Below are 21571 nucleotides of genomic sequence, written 5' to 3' on the forward strand. Positions count from 1 at the left end.
TTTTAAAGATAGAATAAAACTGTGAACAGCCAACTGAGATTATTCCTTTTTATAAATGTACAAATGTCACTACTCTTCTGTCTCTGTATTAGCTTTAGAGGATGTTTTGTTTTGTTTTGTTTTGTTTGAGACAGGGTCTCACTATGTAGCCCTGGAAGGCCTTGGAACTTACTATGTAAAAAGCGATGGACTCAAATTCAGAGACCTGCCTGCCTCTGCCTCCCAGGTGATTTAAGTATGTACACCATCATGCCCAGCCATGTTCATCTCTGTGAACTGGTAACGGCAGTGGTTACTTTCCAGGGACACAAAAGCAGGGAGTGTCCTTTGAGTTCAGGTGTGGCTTCTAGAAAATGTACCTTTCTGAAGACTGAAGGTTGTCCCACCCAGCTGGCTGGTTTATGATAACAATGCACTGCAAACCTAACTGGTGCTTTTGGCCTCTTTCAGCCCTGACATCTCCAGGATAAGCCACCCACCTCTCCGGAACTCCTGCTGCCGATCTTCTTCATCCAGATCAATGATGACCGGGTGAGACCGTTTCTTGGTTTTCTTGGGTCTGCCTGTGGCTAAGGACTTCTTCAGGGTGAGCAGTCTGTACATCTCATACCCCATCAGCAGCACTCCACCCTCTGAAACCCAATCAGTCGTCACTTTAGCACGGGATGCCACTGTCCTGCAGAAGAAAGAACTGTGTGAGATATAAGCTGTTCTATAAAGCTGGTTTTTCATCTTTAAAAAGTAAAACAGAAAGAAAATATTGTTGTTTCAGCGGCTAATCAGTAACAATTTTTTTCATCAAAGCTGCATTGATTTATATCTGGAATGCTTTATTGGCAGATTTTATTTGGCAGCAAACACAAGGTAGATTAGCTAACCAAGGACTTTCCTAGTCTCTCAGAAATACTACTTTATACTGGACTGGACCATTGATGCAGGCTAAACAGCGAGAATCTGTAATTGCATGGAAGAGGGCAAAAGAAAATGCTAATGCCTTGCACAGATATCTACAAAACAACATTCCAGAAAGCATTTCAGGTAATTCCCATGGTAAACACAAGTCATGGCAAGAAAGGCAACACTCCACCTTTTGTCTGACCAGAATCCAGTGATAAAACAAAAGAAAAGAAAACAAAAAAGTACAAGGGCAAAGACAGTGGAGAACCAAAGCCCCTTGGCAGAACCTCTACTCACACCCAAGCCCTCTCCGTGCTGCACTAACACATAACAGCATATGGACTTTTCAACTAATGGCCCTACACTCTGACAAAGCAGAGCAGGGACCAGCCACCTGCTGGGTCACTCAGAATCTCCTGGCTCACTGTGCCATGTTATGATGGGTGGGCTTTTGCCATACCCAGTGATACAGATGTAGGCCAGATTAGACACTATTAAAAGCCATATGCACCAGAAAGTGTGTATAGGCTGCAGATATTTTATGACAGAAAAGCATCCTAGAGCAGAAATAAAACACTTCACTCTTCCTATGCGGTAGCCATCTGAATGCACTGAACAACTGTGTGCTGGGGCTGAGGGGTGAGCAAGGACAGAGAAAGAAACATCAAGAAATCAAATCTGGAAAGATGGAAAGACATACTTCAATAGTCCCTGAGAAGTCTAAAATGAGTAGGACAGAGAGGACAGGTAGGCCACCTACTTGTGTTCATCATTCAAGATATGAACTTTAAAGAACCGAGGCTGGATTTCTTCAGGCTTGCTGTCGGCTGGGAGGGCTTCAGGAGCCGGGAGCCACATGTTGAACTCTGCCAACCAATTCTGAAGAGTGTTCACCTATGACAAGCCCAAAAGAGTTGGCTTTTTCCTTCTTTCTCTCTCTCTTTTTTTAAAAATATTTGTAATTATTTTGTGTATGTACATGTGGAGGTCAGAGGACAACCTGTGGGAACCAGTCCTCTACTCTCCTGTCACCGTGCAGGTTCCCAGACTGAATTCAGGTCATCATCACTTTTACCATTAAACAAAACTGCCCCTAGCCCCAATACACACACACACGTGCGCAAACACACGCAAACACACACACACACACACACACACACACACACACACACACACACACACACACACACACACACACAAAAGAGCTCAAAGTTGAACTCAACAAGCCTTTAGGTACCCAGAGATGTTCAGAGGGGCAAGTTACGAACTCTTACCGGTACAATCGCAAGGACTGTTTTGGCTGGCGTGTGGCGGAAAAGGACATCAATGAAGGAGATCACTTGCAGAGTTTTCCCCAGACCCATGCTATGGGCCAGGATACAGCCAAAGCCACTACTGGTCTTAAACCTTTCTAAGGACTCCACTAGGTTATCATATAGGAACCGGATCCCACCAATCTGACAAGAAACAAACCACATAAATGTTAGAAACACTACCAGAGATTGGAGCTACACAGTTGTACTCACTTGGAAATGGTCAGTAAGTAAGCATATATTATGTCAGATATTGTATGGAGATGGAGGTTTCCCAGTACCCTGACTGTCTACAGAAGTTTCTCTGTCACTCTGGGTGGTGACAGTCATCTTGGCAATACACAAAATAGCACTGATGTTGTATAAGGTCCCATAGGAGTTAAAGAGTCTTCAACATCAAACTCCTGATAAGGTCTTTTAATCAGCCTGGCTACTCTGTGCTTGAGGGGATGTCTCCTCTAGGCAACCCAATAGGTCTTGCTGTGAGAAGTTCTGAAACTGAGTGGATCTCTGACTGTGTAGGTGTTCATTCACTTGTCCTAGTTCCAAGCACTGGATCAATACAAACTATAAGGTTCTCAATTTTCAGAAACTCCCTAATGTCTGACTTTCATATGTCTTTTGAATTTATATCTCTCAAGCTGTTCCTTGTTGCTCTATCAGAACCAAGATGTGGTGACACTTTCAGTATTTATTTCATTGTATGTGTGTGTATGCCTGAGTACATGTATGTATGTGCACCATGTACATACAGCACCCCTTGGATGTCAAGATGCATCAGATCCCTTGGAGCTACTACACCAGAGCTGGGCACCAAACCTGAGTGCTCTACAGGAGCAGTGTGTGCTCTGAATGGCTGGGCCTCCTCCAGTCCCTGCAGTGACTTCTACTTGAGAGGGCTAGCCCGAGGCTTCTCTCTTTTCTCTCCCCACTCTGTTCATATCCAAAGGACTTTTTAAACATCACCTGGATCAGGGTTTTCCAGCAGCTGCTCTTGGGAGCCAACAAGTACCTCACAGGCTATAATACTGATAACCAGCAGCATGCAATGCTGCAGCAAGGAAAAAGGAAAGGAGACTAGGACGGAGATTGGCTGTACCTGATGAGGTTTCACAGCCCGTGCCAACTGTGGGGCCAGGAAGACATTCTCCTCCTCTGGAGGGTGATTCAGGTTGACAAGTACCCGCCCAAGAGCGTCATGCTGGTTTAAGGCGTCATTCACATGGGTGCCACCCTTCTCCTCTTCCTCGTCCTCCTCACTGACAGACTCACTGCTGTCCACAATGTGCAGAGTGTCCTCCTCTCCAGAACTCAGTTCAATGACCTCTGAGTTAGGGAAAAAAATACCAAAGGAGCAGAGTACTGCGGTTTGTCAGAGCGAAAGGGACAGGTAGTGAGCTAAAACTTGTCACCGCTTACAAAAGAAATGTTTTTAAAGTTTCTTTCTTTCAGAGACGAGGTAGGCTAGGCTAACACAGGTATGTGCGCTAGAGGTAGACCACGAACCAAATGAACTAGGACTGGGTTTTCAAAAGCACTGCCAAGTCAGGTGTGATGGTACAATCACTCAGACGGCCGAGAGACAGGGGCATTACTATGAGTTCCAGCCTAGACTATAGTTTAAGACCTTAACACCTCCACCACTAACAACTAGAAAGAAAGGGAGGGAGCGAGGGAGCGAGAGATCGAACAAGAGACTGCAGTACAGATGAACACTGACCATCAGGATGTGAACAGAGGCTCCTTGGCCCTCTTACCGTCTCGACTGCTTTTTTCATCCTCACTGCCACTGCTACTGTCCAAACAAATGACTTCCTGGGCCAAGACCCGAGGAGGGAGCTGGGGACCATCACTAGCTCGTAAGACAATTTCCTCTGGAAAAAGAAAGAGGAAAGTGAATACATTTAAGGCCAGTGAGTTCATTCAAAAGATAAAAGTTCTTGGCGCCAAGCCTGGAGACCTGAACGTACTCACTAGGACCCACATCATAGAGAAAGAGAGCCAATATTTCCAAGTTATCCTCTGGCCTCTACACACAATTCACAAATGTGCCTCTACACACACACACACACACACACACACACACACACACACACACACACACACACTACAGTTTAATTAAAAATAAAACTCCCCACTTAGCTGAAACATATTTCCCCAAGTGCTTACCACCTTTCTCCTTTGCTGCTCTAATGGGGAATGATCATTGAGACCAGAAACAGAGGAAAGCTAAAAAAAAAAAAAAAACCTCCCAGTCTCCCTTCCAAGTTCTTCTGGCATGCTAAGATCTAAAGCTATAGGGAAAATAACAAGTCTCAATAAAATTAATGTTTTCATCTATTTCCACTTTCTAAGTGGCAGCGGTTCTGACAGTGGAGGGCTGCCAACATGCAAAGGTGCTTCAGGATTCCTGCTAGACCACAATCCAGATCTGTCTGACCACTCTGCAAGCTAAGGGCCTTTCCTCCTGGACTCTTGGTCATTTCTGGCAGAAGGTTGCTTACCAGGTAGGAACTCCAAAGGGACAGTAGGAATAGGGGCTGCATATTCTTTCCTCTGCTGCTCCAGGCGCTTTCTTCTTTCCAATTCTTCCTGCTGTGCTGCTTTGGTAACGGGCTCCAACTGATCCTCCCGAAGTAGCTTTCTAAATGTCAACCAGAGACACCCCTTCAAGTTAACTTAGGATTTGTGCAAGGTAGCTGGGTGTAGTTGTGCAAGCCTTTAATCCCAGCACTCAGGAGGCAGAAACAGCCAGATCTCTCTGAGTTCCACATCATGGAACTACACAGTGACTCTACAAAGTGAGGTCCAGGACAGCCAAAGCTACATCGTGAGACCCTGCCTCAAAACCAAACCAATCCAAACAAACAAAAACAAAAACAACAAAACAAAACAAACAAACAAAACAAAAAACAAAACCCCTAAAACACTCCCCACCCTGCTCCAAAAAAAAAAAAAAAAAAACCAACAAAAAACAAAAAAGACTTGGGTATGTCTTGGGTAACTAAAGAGAGAACTGACCATTGCTGATGTGCATCCATCCAGAGAGCTGAGTAGAAGGGAAGAGAAGCTTCACCTGTCAACTTCTGTAATGAGTAGGGCCTTGTTCAAAGGCCAGGGATCACAGGATGGGGGCCAGCAGACTAAAGCCCAAATGGTTCTACACTACCCTCCTTCCCTCATTACTGGTTCTTCTCACAGACAGCCCCAGCAACCTGACTCTGCATATCAAAGACAGAGAGCAAGGGACTTGGAGATGTGAGAGCAGCTGCTGTGCAAACATGAGGACCCGAATGAGAGCTCCCAGCATCCACCTACAAAGCTGGGCTTGGCCATGTGATATGGACACAAGATGTGGGACAGGACAGGACAAAGACAGGGTGCTTGGCTTGCTAGTCAGCAAATGCCTGGCTTTTCTCCTGTGCTTTTTGAAAAACACTGAGCTCCAGGTTCAGGGAGAGACTCTGTCTCAAGGGCATAATGTAGAGAGCAAGAGAGGAAGACACTGAATGAACATCCTCCTCTCACCTCACGCCCCCCCCCACACCCTTGCAAATACACACAAATAAAAACTAAAAGACCAAAAGTTAAATAAAACTGTGTGGTTTACACTAGATATAGTGTGTGTGTTGCTATGAGATGGAGGAAGAGACGGCTCAGTAGTTAGGAGAGCTTGCTCTGCATGCATAAGGCCTTAAGTCAAATTCTCAGCACCCATGTAAAATGTCAGGAATGACTGAACATGTTTATAACTCTACTATCAGGTGCAATGACAGGCTGATCCTAAGAGCTTCTGGCCAAAATGAGTGTCCAGTTCAGTAGAAAATCCCACCACACAGCAATAAGGGGGAAAGCAATAGAGGAAAACATTTTGATGTCTTACTGCAGTCTCCACACATTCTAGTGCATGCACTATGCTATAAATACACAATACATGGGTACACACACACAAACACAGTTAAAGTTGTCAGGCAGGCAAATAGGGCAATAGGGATTCTGTATCATTATTTTCTGAGCTTAGAGTAATACTTTCAAGTGTCCATACATGTTTTGAAAGCTGTGGGGCAATGTCAAGCACAGTGGCCCACACTTGTAATTCCAGCACTTGACAGGCAATATGAAGATTACCACGTGTTCAATGCCAGGGCTACCTAGTGAGTTCCAGGGCAGCCTGAGCTACTGGGTTCGACCCTGTCTCAAACAAACAAAGGAAGAACAACAAAGTCTAACAAACGGGAAAACATGTTATTTATCTCCTCTTATAGATCAAGTTGTTATCTGGCAGAAGGAAGGGTTGTTGAGGATTTAGAAAGTTAAGAGTTATATTTGGTTATCTCTTAGGTCAGGAAGCCGCCCCATTCTTGGGTCAGTCTCCTACCATCTGAAATTGAATTCTGAGGTGACAATAACAGTTTTATGGGGAGTTTCTGCTGTTGTTGATGTTCATTGACTGGCTTTAAACTTCATGTTTGAGACATAAGGAAGAGTCTAAGTCAGAGGACCCTATCGTCACTGAGTTGCCACCTATGGCCTCCCAATGATCAAGCACTGCTGCTCCCACCCCCATCCCCACCCCCATCTTCCCTACATTCTGGGCAGCTCAGCAGTCTGAACTGCCCCTTTACTACTGGGTTTTTGGTTTGGTTTGGTTTGGGTTGGGTTGGTTTGAGTTGGGTTGGTTTGGTTTGGTTTGAGTTGGGTTGGTTTGGTTTGGTTTGGGTTGGGTTGGTTTGGGTTGGGTTGGGTTGGGTTGTAGTGGTGTTGCTGTTTTGCAACGGGGTCTTCTTATGTAATCTAGCTGGTCTGGAACTCATGACTCTGTTGCTTCAGCCTCTTGAGTGCCTGTATCTCAGGCATGTGTCACCATATGTGCCATCTGCACTATTAATGATGGTTCAGAGTTGGACACCATTGGAAAGGGCATTGTTGCCCAGATTAATTTTTCTGTTATAACTACTAGTAATACTCTCTCCACTTCTCCTTACCCAGAACACAGCTCACCGTATGTTTCTTCTCATGTGAGAGGGCTTCTGAGCTCGCTTCTTTTTGGGGTCCTCAGATGCTAAGATCTTGCCTTGGTGCCTAAGCTGCTCTGAAGGCTCAGACTGAGATGAGGTAGTTGAAGTGCACCGCGGCGGCCGCTGCCCATCTTCCCCCAGCTGGGCATGCTCAGTGCCACACATGCCTTCCAGGGATGGGTCTAGAAAAAAGGGGGGAGAAAAAAGTGGCTTACTGATGGGGGAGGAAGTAGATTTTGATGCCAGACATCCCAAAGTTCAAATTACAACTCAGCACCTTATCAGGCAACAACCCAAGGCGATATCTCTCTGAATGTCAGTACATGTACCTAAAATGAAGATACCATACTTCAGAGCTATATGAGGACTAGATAGTATGTACACCCAGGCCTGCTCCTGACCAGAGAAGAGCACGGCATGTAACAAATGACAACATTCATTTAGTGATATGATAGGAGCTAGGAGACCTCTGGCCTCAGAATGCTCAGAGTGCTAGCTGTGCTGGTACATGCCTGCAGTCCCAGCATTTGGGAGTCTGAGACAACTCACACTGCTCCTTTCAGTGCTTGGAGTAGTTCAATTTGCCAGCCATTTAGTGCGAATTTACAAATGGAAAGCTCTGCCCCAGATGTATCAAGGGATAGTTTTAAGACTCTCCCATCAAAAAATATTGTGTTCTATAAGAGATGGCTCATGTATATAATGAGATACAACACAGCAATATGTACCAAATATTAAAGAAGGGGCAAGTCATGTGGGTGCTAAGAACTGAATCAAGGTTCTCTGTAAGAACAGCAAATGTTCTTTCCAGCCCCAAAATAAAGTATTTTCTTCAGAAGGCTCTTATGTAGGGGGTTTTTCAGACTGATTTTTGACCCCTACTGAAAGCAGTGAAACAGAATGGGAAGTGTGTACACAGGAGAGCTGTGTCAGTCTGCCTTGTCATTCTAGGCAGAACAGTTCAGGAGGCTGCACTCATCAAACAGGATCACCTGCGTTCCTTCATGCTTGGAAATATGTCCTTGGACCATGACACTGCATTGAAGCAAAGCTCGTACCAGTTCACTGTCTTAAATCTAAGACAATAAGTGGAGTCCAAGCAGAACACCAAGTCTTTCCTCTCTAGTTTCTTTTGCAAATATCTCTGAAGAAAAGCCAGGCAGCAGTCTGTCATTAAAAGAACTGTCCTTCAGCAAGGCATAGTGGTGCACACCTTTAATCCCAGCGCTCAGGAGGGAGAGGCAGGCAGGCCTCTGTGAGTTCAAGACTGACCTGGTCTACACATTGAGTTCCAGGACGGCTAGAGCTACATAGTTAGACAGCACCTTGAAAAAAGAAAAACAATAAAACAACAATAACCCTTTTCCTTTAGCATCCCTTCCTCTCAAACATAGATGCGTGGCATTTTCACAACTGTCCAACACTCTGCCCTAAACTCTTATCTCCTAAAAGAGAGAGAGAGCCATCAATCTTGGGGGGGGGGGGTTTCTGTGCACTCTGTATTCAGATGAGTCCAGAAATCTGTCTGTATTCTACATGTTGGCATTGTCAAGTATCTCCTACCTTGATGTTGTGTAAAAATTGTTTCCCATCACCTCTGATTGCTTAATAAAGGGCTGATCAGCCAGTATCTGGGCAAGAAGAGAATAAGGAGAGACCTCTGATCCCAGGGAGAGAGTCTCTGGTAGAGAGCAACGAGAGAGGAATTTGCTATGAGCAAGTGACCACGAGAGGGTTAGTCGAGGAGGACACAGATGGAGCAGAATCAGCAGGGTGAGACCAAGATGGCAGGTAACACCACATGGCTGGGAAGTAGGTCAGACTAGCATAGTCAGGTTACAATAGATGAGAAAGAACCCTGCCCAGCTATAGTGCAAACTATTAATAAATCTACCAGGTCTCCATATGATTATTTTAGAGCAAGGGCAAGCATTAAAAGCCCTGAACTTTTACACATCATCCTGATCCCACCCTACCCCAAATAAACAGCTGCTTAGATAGCAGATCCCGGAGGAGGGGATCTACTGCTAAGTGAGCACCTACAGAGGTGGTTTATTGGGGTAGAGCAGATGAAAACTGCAGAACAGCCTACGACTTGAGCTGAGCTGGGACTGGGCAACTTGGTGTTGTTTGCTGGTTCTCTGGCATGGTTGTACAATGGCCTTGTTGTTTTCTCGCTGAGCTATACCCCATGCAGGGATGGTGACCTTTGATGCTCTCCAAATCTTTCTATGTTTTGTTTCTATTTCACAAGCAAATTTATTGAGTAACTACTTGGAGAAACAGTTGGAGACAAGGTTAAAGAGTAGGCAGACAGGACAGTCAGAACAGGGGGCAGCTCTGCAAGCTGAAATCAATCTGCTGGACAGTGAGAACTTGTTGCCAACTGTTGTTTCCTTGTTCTGGCTGTCATGCTTCCTCATAGAATGGGCTGTTCTTGGGAGGAGAAAATAGCACTGCTAGTCTTTCAGAGTTATAGACAGATTTACTATTTAATATCCATTCCAAGCTATGAGGCCTATTTTATCTAGGATCTAGCAGGGAGCTCAATGTAGCAATAAAAAATGTTAAATGCTTAGACACTGGTCAGTTGTGGTAGGCCTATGATCAAACAAAAAGGTAAAAAGTCCCACATTCTTTCATATAACAAATGTAATTAGTATTTGCACAGCTTAAAAGTCAATGGCTATAACTACCCTGGCTAAGATCAGAGGTTCAGACCTGGGCACAAAATACCTCTGAACTCTCTCTTTGACCTGAATGCCTGGAACTTTCTCTTTCACTCAAGCAAGCCATGAGTAGCAATCACAAGTTATATAAACAAAGACCACTTGCATCAGCTTCTTGGAAATGAGTTAGAAATACCACCACCACCACCATCACCACCAAAAATTCAACTAATAAACCTTGCCTGGAGGATGGGGAGAAGAGTGCACAAATACATCCACTTCCCAAGCCCACCCTTGAGCTCCTCCATCCCTTTTCCCTCTGCTCTGGAGAGACCAGTGGCCTCTAAGACTCAGAATTTTCTACTAACGTCCTGTGATAAAATGCATGATGATGAATGCATTATATAATAATAAATGCAGGGCCAGGAGTGGAAGCACGTACCCGCAATCCCAGGACTTGTAAGACTGAGGCAAAATGACAGAGACAATGAAAACATCCCAGACACAGACACTTCCTCAAGAAACAAATAAATAAAAATTATGCATACACTATAATTTATGAGCTATTGTGCACCAAAAATTTTATACCCTAATCTCAACACATTTGAAGTTTACAAAACTGAAAAGGACAAAGAACTATGTTAAAAAAGACCAAATGGGTATAATTAGTGAAATCCAGAATATATAAAACTATAGAGCCAGTAAATCCTTTTCCTCTAGAAATAAATTTCAAGGAAAAATATATAAGGGAGGTAAAAATCAATAATTTAAAGTGATGTAAAAGGACACCAACCATATGTGGTCCTTGTGAAAATGCAAATAAACAATAAAAATAATTTTAAAGATAATTGAGGATCATCTCAGTATTTCATAATATAAGCAACGACATTTAAAACATTTTAACTCTGTGTACATCTGTATGAAGGATATGTTACAAGCCTGTGGGTGCCTGCAGAGGGAAAGTGTCAATTCTCCTACAGCAGGAGTAGCAGGCAGCTGTGAGCCTCCTGCTCTGGGTGCTGGGAACAAAACCCAGGTCCTTTTCAAGAGAAATTCACAACTACTGAGGCATCTTCCTCGACCCAGGAGCTCCTTTTGCAATTTGAATGCTAGGCACAGTGGCTCCTGCCTGAGACCCCAGCAGTGAGGCAGAAGCAGGAGGTTTGCATTGGGCTAAGTGTGAGGCGGTCTGGTCCATCTGGCAAATTCCAAGCCAGCCAGAGGTGTATATATCAAGGGGAAAAACAGTTTATAATGTTAAGAAAGAAGATCTGAGAACAAATGCCAGACTGGAGAGCTGGAAGCAGACAGAGTTCGTGTAGGGGGTTGGTCTGATGCTGCTATGTATTCAAATGCTAAATATTGGCCTCCAAGATCTAGTTGATCCTGTCCAGATATAAACCTTGCCCCACAAGTTATCCCTGATTAGTTAATAAAGATGCCTACAGCTTAGGCTGAGCAGAAGAATGGGAGGCAAGGTGAAGGTTTCCGGTTTTGGAGTCTCAGGCAAGGACCAAGAGACCGAGGAAGGAGGAGAATATGGCCATGGGGCCATTGATCTTGAGCGCACAGCCATGAGGGCTGGCCTGATGGAGGAGGAGAGGCTCGGGCAGAACATGGCAAGTGATATCTGGAAGATCACAAGCAAGTAGGCAAAATAGCACAGAGGATTGGTATCTACCCAGCTCTAGTGGTTTAAGGCTTATTATAAATTGAAAGGTCTCTGTGTCTTTTATTTGGGAACTGAATAATCTGAAGTAGAGTAGAATCCCAAATAGATATTTAAAGGCAACAAGGGGGGGTGGGTGTAACAACCCCAGAATAATAACCACTGCAAGTTCATCTTGTCACTGTGTTTATCATCTTTCAGAATTCCATAATTTAAATAGTAACTTGTTTCTAAATTTTATTTATCTATTTATTTAATTCTTGCAGTGCAAGGAGTTAAGGATACAATACTCAGCGTGCTAGGAAAGTGCTCTGCTGCTAAGCTATATGCAGGTGCAGCTTCTTAAGTTTTAAAAGAAAAGAAAATAAATGAACATTAAACTCTAAACTATCTATATGCTAATTTCTCCACATTTGTTAATACGTATTTATATATTTCATATAGTGATGAGTATATACCTTCTTGTGTTGTTAGCTGCTTCATATATGTAAATACTTCTTTTTGAATTTTTATTTTGTGTGCATGTGAATGTGTGTGTTCATATGCAAACATGCATGTATGTGTGGAGGTAAAAAAACAACTTGTGGGAGTTGGTTCTCTTCTTCCAACACATGGTTTCTGGGGATCAGACTTGATTGCCAAGTGTAACAGTAAGCACACTTAACCACTGAGCCTTGTCACGGACCCTGTAGCTGAGTGCTTCTTAATAGAGCGCACAATTGCCACTTGCATGGCACACTGTAAGCAAAAGCACAGAGTGCCATTCTTCCCGATGCTGGGCTCCTTCTTCCTTCACTTACACCTACAGTGGTCTACGTGTCTTTGCATATTTCCCCTTCCTTTTATTTTTATTCTAATCTATTACCACTGGAGTAATAAATGGTGCTTTAATGTTCAGGTATCTGCAAATATCTTCAATAGTGAATCAGATAATAAAGATTTTACATTCTACAGGCAATAACGTCTCCCTCACAGATATTTAACTTTATCTCACAAAAAGCCACACATAAACAAATGAGAAAAAATGTTCCAATAATACTTAATTTACAAAGTTAACAAAAAACATTTTTTAAAGGTGCAAGGTTGGAAGATTCATTTTTTGATTTCAAAACTTGTACAAAGCTGCAATAATCAAACCATGAGGCACTGACATATAGCACACATGAAGACTAATGGAGTAAAAGAGAAAACAAACTCCCATAAGACATGAGCGTTCCAGGACAGTCAAGGGGACATAGGGAAACCCTGCCCCGCCCCCGAGAGGCTGGGAGGGAGGGATGGCTGGAGGAAGAGGAAGAGAGGGAGGATAAGCATGGTGATTCATGCCTGTAATGCAGCTCTGAGGAGGCAGAAGTGGGTGATCACTGAGTTCAAGGACAAACCAGACCAGAGTGATTTTTAGGTTTGCCTGAGCTATAAGATGAGACTTTATCTCCAAAAAATTTTACAATAATAAAGATATTCTCAAGCATACACAATATATGCTATTAAAATTTTAATTCTTTTGGGTAAATATAACTATTATCTATGAGAAATTAAGCAAATGTGCACATCGAAGTATATATACTTGTTTATTTTTACATAAAGAACAAAATCTTGGCCCAAGGAGATGGCTCGTTGGATAAAGTATGAGGAACCAAGTTCAGATTCCCAATACCCACCTAAAACCAGATATGGCAGCGCATGCCATCATAGTAAAGAAATGGATTCAGGGACCTGCTGTCCAACCAGCCAGCCCAGCAGAGATCTAGGTTCAGGGAAATCCAGTCTCACAAAATGAAGTGAGAACAATAAAGAAGTCACTTAAAGTTGACCTCCAGCCTCTATACCTGTGAGAAAATAGTAGTAAACAGTGTAAAATGTAGATCATCTTAAATGGGTTTCAGAGTTGATCAATATTCCAATATGGAAGGAGGACGAGCCTGTGAATCCCTACCCCTAGTTGAAGAGCTATTGACAACTGAGGGTTTCTAAAGAGAGGCATTTGGGATTTTGGGGTTTGTTGTTGTTTTACTAAATTTTAATTTATTGTGTATAGGTACTCTGCTTGCCTGTGTGTCTGTGAACAGTGTACATGCCTGAAGATGCCAGAGAAGGCTTCAGATCCCCTGGAACTGAAGTTACTTCTACAAACAGCTATCCTGTCATATGGGTGAAGGGAATTGAACCTGGGTCCTCTGGAAGAGCTTAACCACAGAGCCATCTCTCTAGACTACAGTCATTTTTAAGGGCCACACTGGTAGATGTACCCAAACTCCGATGCTTGGCCTCATACCTGTGACTATAGGACAAAATAAATTGGACTTGGAGAACCTAGCAATGGTGGTGTACACATTTAATTCTAATACTTGAGAGGCAGAGGCAGGTGAATTTTTCTGTGGCCAGTCTGGTCTATAGAGCAAGCTCTATGATGTCCAAGGCTACATACACAGAGAAACATCTCAAACACACACACACACACACACACACACACACACACACACACACACACACACACACACACGCGCGCGCGCGCGCACACACGCACACACGCACACACACACACACAAAACAGACAGACCTGGAAAGGTTAAAATTTTATAGTCTGGTCTATAGAGCAAGCTCTAGGATGTCCAAGGCTACATACACAGAGAAACATCTCAAACACACACACACACACACACACACACACACACACACACACACACACACACACACACACACAAAACAGACAGACCTGGAAAGGTTAAAATTTTAGACCTGGAAGGTTAAAATTTTTAAAAAGACAGTTAGGAGAGCATAAGAGAATAGGGTTGGAGTCAGAGGAGGAATAGGGAGTGAATATGATCAAAATACATTGATTGGGGGTTGGGGATTTAGCTCAGTGGTAGAGCGCTTGCCTAGCAAGCGCAAGGCCCTGGGTTCGGTCCCCAGCTCCGAAAAAAAGAAAAAAAAAAATACATTGATTGTATCCATATATGACATTTTCAAAGAATTAATAAAATACATTTTAAAAATACTAAAAAAAAAAACATTCCTATTCTGTTTCACTCTAAGTTCCATCAAGCCTACTCCTAGCCTTACATGGTGACCTCAACTTTTATAAATTTTATAATAAGTTTAAAAATAAATGATTCATTACATTTTTTTTAAATCTCACTGTAACTTAGGATGATCTTGAACTCCTGATTCTCCTGTCTCTACTTCCTGAATGTTGGGAATACAGGTGTGCATCAGCACATATGGCTCACTAAGATATACTGAATTCTTTATTAACCCATATATACAGTGCATCAAATCTGAACTGAAGTAAAACATATTGCCAAACACATCTAAATAAGAAAGTAAAGTTTATGTATGTCACTTATCAGAATAAAAACAAAATGGAGTGTGGAGAAGAACACGTGATGACATGGCCTGCTGCCATCAAGCCTGACGAGCAGAGTTCAATCCCAGGACTCCCATAATGGAAGGACAGAAGCAACTCCTACAACTTGTCCTCAGACCTCTGCACAGCTCTCACATGCACACACCAAATACATAGACATATGCTGCTATAGAGCCCCAGGCAAGCATTGAAGCCACAGCACCATGGAGCTCACAGGGAGCTAGACTGCCCAACACTAGGAGACAGTTTCCTACTGGAGCACAGAAAGCTGCAAGTCCAAGTGAGGGAGGCCAGGAGTCTATAACTGCAAGACCTGGCTATACCTGCACACACCAAGCTGGACTTAGAAGACAGGGGCAGCAGAAAAGGAGAGGAAACTAACAGTAACAGGGCTTGGGGAAGCAGTGGGAATTTGGGAACTCCCGACCTGCCAGATCTCATTTACTATCTCATTAACACCCCTACAACACAGCTGAGACAACAGGAAGGCTCTCCGGTAGGAATAACTACCCTAGAGTAAGTCCTAGGCTAGTCCCTCCCTAACCTTTTTTAAAAGTTTAAACCCAAAGATTCTCAAACTAAGGTGATTAATCAGTAACTGAACTGCTTGCTCAAATTAGAATGAATAATCTTCTGAGGAAAAAAAGCATTAGTATTGCATGATACAATTTGTACAAAGGATATTTTGTTGTTATTTGAAACTGAGCCCCACCCCCACCCCCTCCCTCTCACAGGCTACCCTTGAACTCAAGGCATCCTCCTGCCTTAGATTCCCAAATTCTGGGATTATAGAGTAAGCCACTATAGCCAACCAAATCCTTAATCAAAATTCATTGGATATTCAAATAAACACAAAATAAGATCTATGGTAAAGAAAAAAATGTAGTGTGCCTGTAGCCCCAGCTACCCAGGAGGCTGAGATAGGAGAATCATTTCAGCCTAGAAATTCAAAACTATCTTTGAACATAATGAGATATCACCATAAAAAGTAGAGAAGTGTGTGCATAGTGGTGAATGCCCATGATTCAACATTGTGGAGGTAAAGACAGAAGATTAATAGCTGAAGGCCAGTCTCGGCTACAAAGTGAGATTGAGAACAATCTGAGCTACATGAGAACCTACAAAAGAAAAGAAAAGAAACTAATAGGCTAGAATGTTAGTCAGTCAGTTAGGACCTTCCTGAAGCCTTTGAAAATAAGAGAAATAATAAGTGTTTCCAAACTCCTTGGTTTGGGGGTTGACTTGATTTTAAGGCCAGTCTCGTCTATATAGGAATGTGAAGTCATAAAATAAATAAATAAAAGAACCCAGGTGATGGTAGCGCACACCTTTAATCCCAGCCCTTGGGAGGCAGAGGCAGGTGGATCTGTGTGAGTTAAGTCTGGACTACAGAGCTAGTTCCAGGACAGCCAGGAACCCCATTCCTACACAGAGAAACTGTCTGGAAAAAGCGACAACAGAAAAGTAGAACAAGTGTGGAAGGCATGGTAGGTAGCACGCGGCTGCACTGCCAGTGCGCAGGTGAAGGCAGGGGAATCAGAAATTCAAAGTCACTCTTAGAGGTTACCAAGAATTTGAGAAAAAAGAAAAAGAATTTGATACCACCCTGGGCTATATAGCACCCTATCTCAAAAACACAAGGAAAGAAACACTGAATGAAATACAATGTTAAGATCAAAATCAAAAACAAGGGTTGATTTTACAAACACTCCCTTCTTCAAACCTCACCACCCCACCCAACACCACCACCCTGGCTCAAATGGACGTTCCTCCCACTAATGGGGTTCAGGCCTATCTTTTATTGTCTACATAATTCTTACTAAAATATGGAGGGAGTCTGTAGATTTACTTTAGGAGACTATCACTACATGTGGAAGTCAGAGGACAATTTGTGGGAGTTGGTTTTCTCTCTCTACCATGAGTTCCAGGATCAAATTCAGGTTGTTAGGTCTTCTAGACCCAAAGTTATTTGGGGAAATCTCTAGTGAGGGAGTGCCTAGATCAAACTGGCCAGTAACCATGTCTGTCGAGCCTTTTCTTGAATGACGGTTGATGTGGATAGCACCGTCTCTGGATATGGAGTCTGGGCTATTGCGGAGGAACATCCATTCAGCAGCGTCCCCACAGCCTCTGCTTTAGTTCCTGACTCTAGATTCCAGCTTTGCTCCTGGCCTCACTTCTCTCACTGATGAATTGGAGGTCAGGAAGTATGAGGTGGAATAAACACTCCCTCTGATGTTGATTTTAGTCAATGTTCTATCGAAGCAACAGAAAGCACACTAGATCACCTGGTTAGCCATCTCATCAGCCCGTGAGGTTTTTAGTAACTGAACACTTGTCATCCATGTTCTCCTTTAGAATATGATCCCTTCAAATCCTTCCCAGCTCACTCTCCACTATACATCTAATGCCCACTACAAATGCCTGCCACACAGCAGGGACCTGAGCCAACTGCAAACAAGCTGCGATCTGGTCTGCCAGTAGGCCTACGTTAGGTCTTGTATGGGTTTTTATTCATATAAATCAAAATATGGTTCACCTTCAAAACAGGTTATAGAAAGACCAAAACTGCCACATTTTCCAGGAAGAAAAAGAAATCTTTATGACATTAATACTACGCAACGTTAGCAGATTCAAAATTAAACATAACTCTAAAACCAAGATCTAAGATGTGGTTGGAGAGATGCCTCACTGTTTAATAAGAATACCTTCTGCTTTTCCAGGACACAGTTTGTTTGCTGGCACACTCTAAGGTGCTCATAACCACTTTAAATCTTCTGGAGGTCCAACCCTAAGTGATCAACCGTGAAGCATAAATATATGAGCAAAGCTAAATAGACTTCATAGGTGACATATATATACATATATACATGTATGTGTCAATATCTACATTATGTACATATATGCATAATATATGTGTATGTATATACATGTAACGATAATAATTTAAAGAAGAGATCACTCATTTATTGGAGAGCACTGAAGGAGTTGGCAGGGGAAAAGGAGAAAGTAGAGTGATTTAGATGCAGTGCTCAGTTATGAAATTCTCACAAAAACAAACAAAATCAAAAAATTTCAACAGTAAAAAAATATTACTGTATAATATCCTATTAATCTATTGTGATGTTGTGCTCCATGCTTTCTAGAAGTTAGAGCAATGTTTGTGATCATAAAACATATTTGGCTCATTGTAGACATTTGTTGCTACTTTTTATATAATATTAGTAGTTATTTGAAAAAAATTAGTAAAATATCTATCTGATGTTGCAATTAAATACACACACGTACACACATAGTGATGATCTATAGAGGAGTCTTCAAAGAAAGCAAAAAAGCAATGTAATATCATAAGATGAATAACTGAAGATTTATTAATGGACTGAATATATTATTTTAAAAAGAAATAAATAAAAATAAGTCTTGAAGCAGCAGCAGCCATGATAAAGCATACCTTTACTTCCCATACTGGGGCAGGGGCAGGGGCAGGGGCAGGGGCAGGGGCAGGGGCAGGGGCAGGGGCAGGGGCAGGGGCAGGGGCAGGGGCAGGGGCAGGGGCAGGGGCAGGGGCAGGGGCAGGGGCAGGGGCAGGGGCAGGGGCAGAGGCAGAGGCAGAGGCAGAGGCAGAGGCAGAGGCAGGGGGATCTCTGTGAGTTCAAGGCCAGCCTGGTCTACATAGATAGTTCCTGACCAGCCAGGACCACAAAACTGAGATCCTGTCTCAAAACAAAACTTTTTAAATAAAAAGATTTAAAAAAGAGATCAGGGAGTAAATAAAGGCTCAATACCAACTCTGACTACTCAAGAAACAACTTAAGACACAAAGAAAAGAAACAGCTGTCCTCTAGATTCAGCCCTCAGAGAGGAACAACTACAAATTCTTTGTAAATGTTCCCAAAGCTTCACAGGTTCTGTCAGCCTTGGTGGGGCTGCCAGTACACTGGTTTGGATGCTGTTCTATGCACCGCAGTGTATCTGACGATCTTCCTACTTCTACCCACTATAGTACTACTACTTCAGCCACAACAACCAGTGTCTCATTCCCTCAGGGCCAAGGTCATTCCCTGTGAGCTTTAGCAGAATCCAGGCTAAAAATAGTAAAGAAACAATCATTTGTAAACACAACGAATCTTTTCGGCCCAGTGCTGCAGAGATTGAACTGACTCTATCCAATAACATCATGAAGATTTTTTTGTGGTCAAATACCAGCATTTTGGGAACTGAAGAAATATTGCTATGAGTTTGGTACCATCCTGGGATAGATAATGTAGTGGGCTCTCTTGGCATAAAACCCCGTCTCAAAAGGGGGGGGGGGGGGGACAGAGAGAGGGAGAGAGGGAGAGAGGGAGAGAGGGAGAGGCAGACAGAGAGAGAGACAGAGAGAGAGACAGAGAGAAAGAAAGAGGTTACCAATGAGAAAGATCAGTGGGAAAAGGCAACTGGCTCTGAGCCTGACTACTGAATTTTATGAGTCTGCATAAAGGTGGAAGGAGAAAAGAACTCCACAAAGCTGTCTTCAGTGCCACAATGTACGTAACCACAAACACGTTACATTCATACACACACCCCAAACAAAATACATCCTTTTTTTTTTTTTTAAGAAAAAGAAGAACTTTGGTTACCAGTGCAAAACTGGGTTCATCAACATTCCATCCTGGATACAGGAAGGGATCACAAGGTCCCACACCTCCCTGAAGAGCTATAGATAATTAATTGTTGATAAGTACAAAACTCCCCACCCAGACATATACAGTGGTGCATGCCTTTAATCCCAGCACTTGGAAGACAGAGGCAGGCAGATTTCTGTGACTTCAAAACCAGCTTGGATTACACAGTAAATTCCAAGATAATGAAGACTAAATATGAGACTTTATATATAAAGTTATAGGCTAGTCATAGAAAGTTATATTCCTCTCCACCTCAAAAAAAACATTTTAGGAGCTCCAAGAAACCCAGCTTGGGAAATGACATTCCTTTGGCATAGCAAAGCCATTGCTACTCCACAAAACTGTGACCAAAAGTGAGGCCCAGTGCCCAGCTCCACCCAAGCGCACCTGCAGGACCACGCCTTTTAACAGATGCTGGGGTAGGTCAGGGGGAGGCTCCAACTAAGCAGCAAGTACTCACTCATTCTGTCTCCTGTCCTCACCAGAGCCTCTTAGAAACATACGGGTGAGGTCCTGTCCATCCTAGGCTCAGTGGGCAGAAGCACGTTCAACCCTGATCAGTGAGACCCCTTCCCTCCCAGTGCCTTCTTCCCTGAGCGGTTTCCTGCTTGTAGGCCTCCTCTCCCCTAAAAACCATGTAGGGATAAATATAAAGAAAACATCAGATTGGAAGACTGGCTAGGTGATGATGGCACATACCTTTAATCCTAGCACTTGGGAGGCAGAGGCTGGTGGATCTCTGGGTTCAAGGCCAGCCTGATCTACAGAGTGCTAGAGCCAGGGCTGCACAGAGAAACCTGTCTGGGGAAAAAAATCCCCACTCCTGCTTAGCAATCAACTTTAATCCAATGTAGTGGGACACACACCAAGTGAAGCAGAGAAAAAGAAGGAGAACTTGTAGAGAAGAAGGGAAGATTTAGGAGAAAAATGTGGGCAATATGACCAAAGTATATTAGATACTAACAAAACTGTGAAAGAATAAATTTTATATAAAAAAGAGAAGACCTGGTTTGTTCAACTCCCAGTGTCCACATAGTGGCTTGTAACCATGAATAACTCTAGTTCCAGAAGATGGGATGTTCTCTTCTGACCTCTGTAGGTACCAGGCACACATATGATACACATACATACATACATACATACATACATACATACATACATACATACAGTAAAACATTCGTTCATACACATAAAATGAATAAATCTTAAAAAAGACAAAGGCAGGCAGTGGAGGGGAGGAGACAGACTACAGCATGGTGGTAAGTGAACTCATGTTTATAAGCTCAGTATTTGAAAGGAGAACTCATTAAGATCAGGAGTTTAACACCAGCATCAGGTACATAATAAATTGGGGACCCACCTGAGCTATAACACCTTGTCTCAAATGCCTTCCCCATTCCATGCCCTCTGCAAAAGAAAGAAATAGAAAAGACCAACTAGTTTTATCTCTCCTTAACCAAAGAGTCCAACACCAGATTATACACTCAGCGTTATGTCCTCCTCTCCATCTACGAGCCCACCTCAGCCTCATCCCACTTGAAGAAAGTGGAACTACACAGCCCACAGCAGTGGAGAGCTAAGGTGTAGGCATGGTTTGTGCAGTGTGTAAAAGTCATCCCTGTGTTGTTCAAATGCTGATTTCTCTGCCCTCATATCTTCTTTCAATCCAGACACAGGGCTCAGTGGTTAAGAGCACTGACTGCTCTTCCAGGTCCTGAGTTCAATTCCCAGCAACCACATGGTAGCTCATACCATCTATAATGGGGATCCAATGCCCTCTTCTGGTGTGTCTGAAGATTCTAGCAACAGTGTACTCAATCCAGACACAACATTGTAATCAACCACCTCTGGTCTCGAGTTTGTGTAAACAAGTCTTACCATTTATTCTTTGCTTTGTCAATAAATGCTGATCTCCCGATGGCTGGGCAGAAGAGAGAATAGACACTCTATTCCCTCCTGCCAGTCAAGGGAAGG

At 43.1% G+C, this 21571-nt stretch overlaps 1 protein-coding gene across 4 annotated transcripts in view; it reads right to left on the minus strand.

The window, feature by feature from the left end:
- Window positions 1–21571, minus strand: part of Rad54l2 (RAD54 like 2) — a 103313-nt gene that overhangs the window by 24619 nt on the left and 57123 nt on the right. For all 4 annotated transcript variants that reach the window (XM_087562894.1, XM_087562893.1, NM_001134520.2 and 1 more), the window contains 7 exon segments: window positions 7212–7410; window positions 4715–4854; window positions 3968–4084; window positions 3310–3536; window positions 2172–2354; window positions 1658–1791; window positions 480–676 (listed from right to left, as the gene is read on the minus strand). In XM_087562894.1, coding sequence (XP_087419020.1) covers window positions 480–676; window positions 1658–1791; window positions 2172–2354; window positions 3310–3536; window positions 3968–4084; window positions 4715–4854; window positions 7212–7410 — 1197 coding nt within the window.

Source organism: Rattus norvegicus, chromosome 8, assembly GCF_021556685.1.
Source record: "Rattus norvegicus strain SHRSP/BbbUtx chromosome 8, alternate assembly SHRSP_T2T, whole genome shotgun sequence".
NCBI classification, from domain to species: Eukaryota; Metazoa; Chordata; class Mammalia; order Rodentia; family Muridae; genus Rattus; species Rattus norvegicus.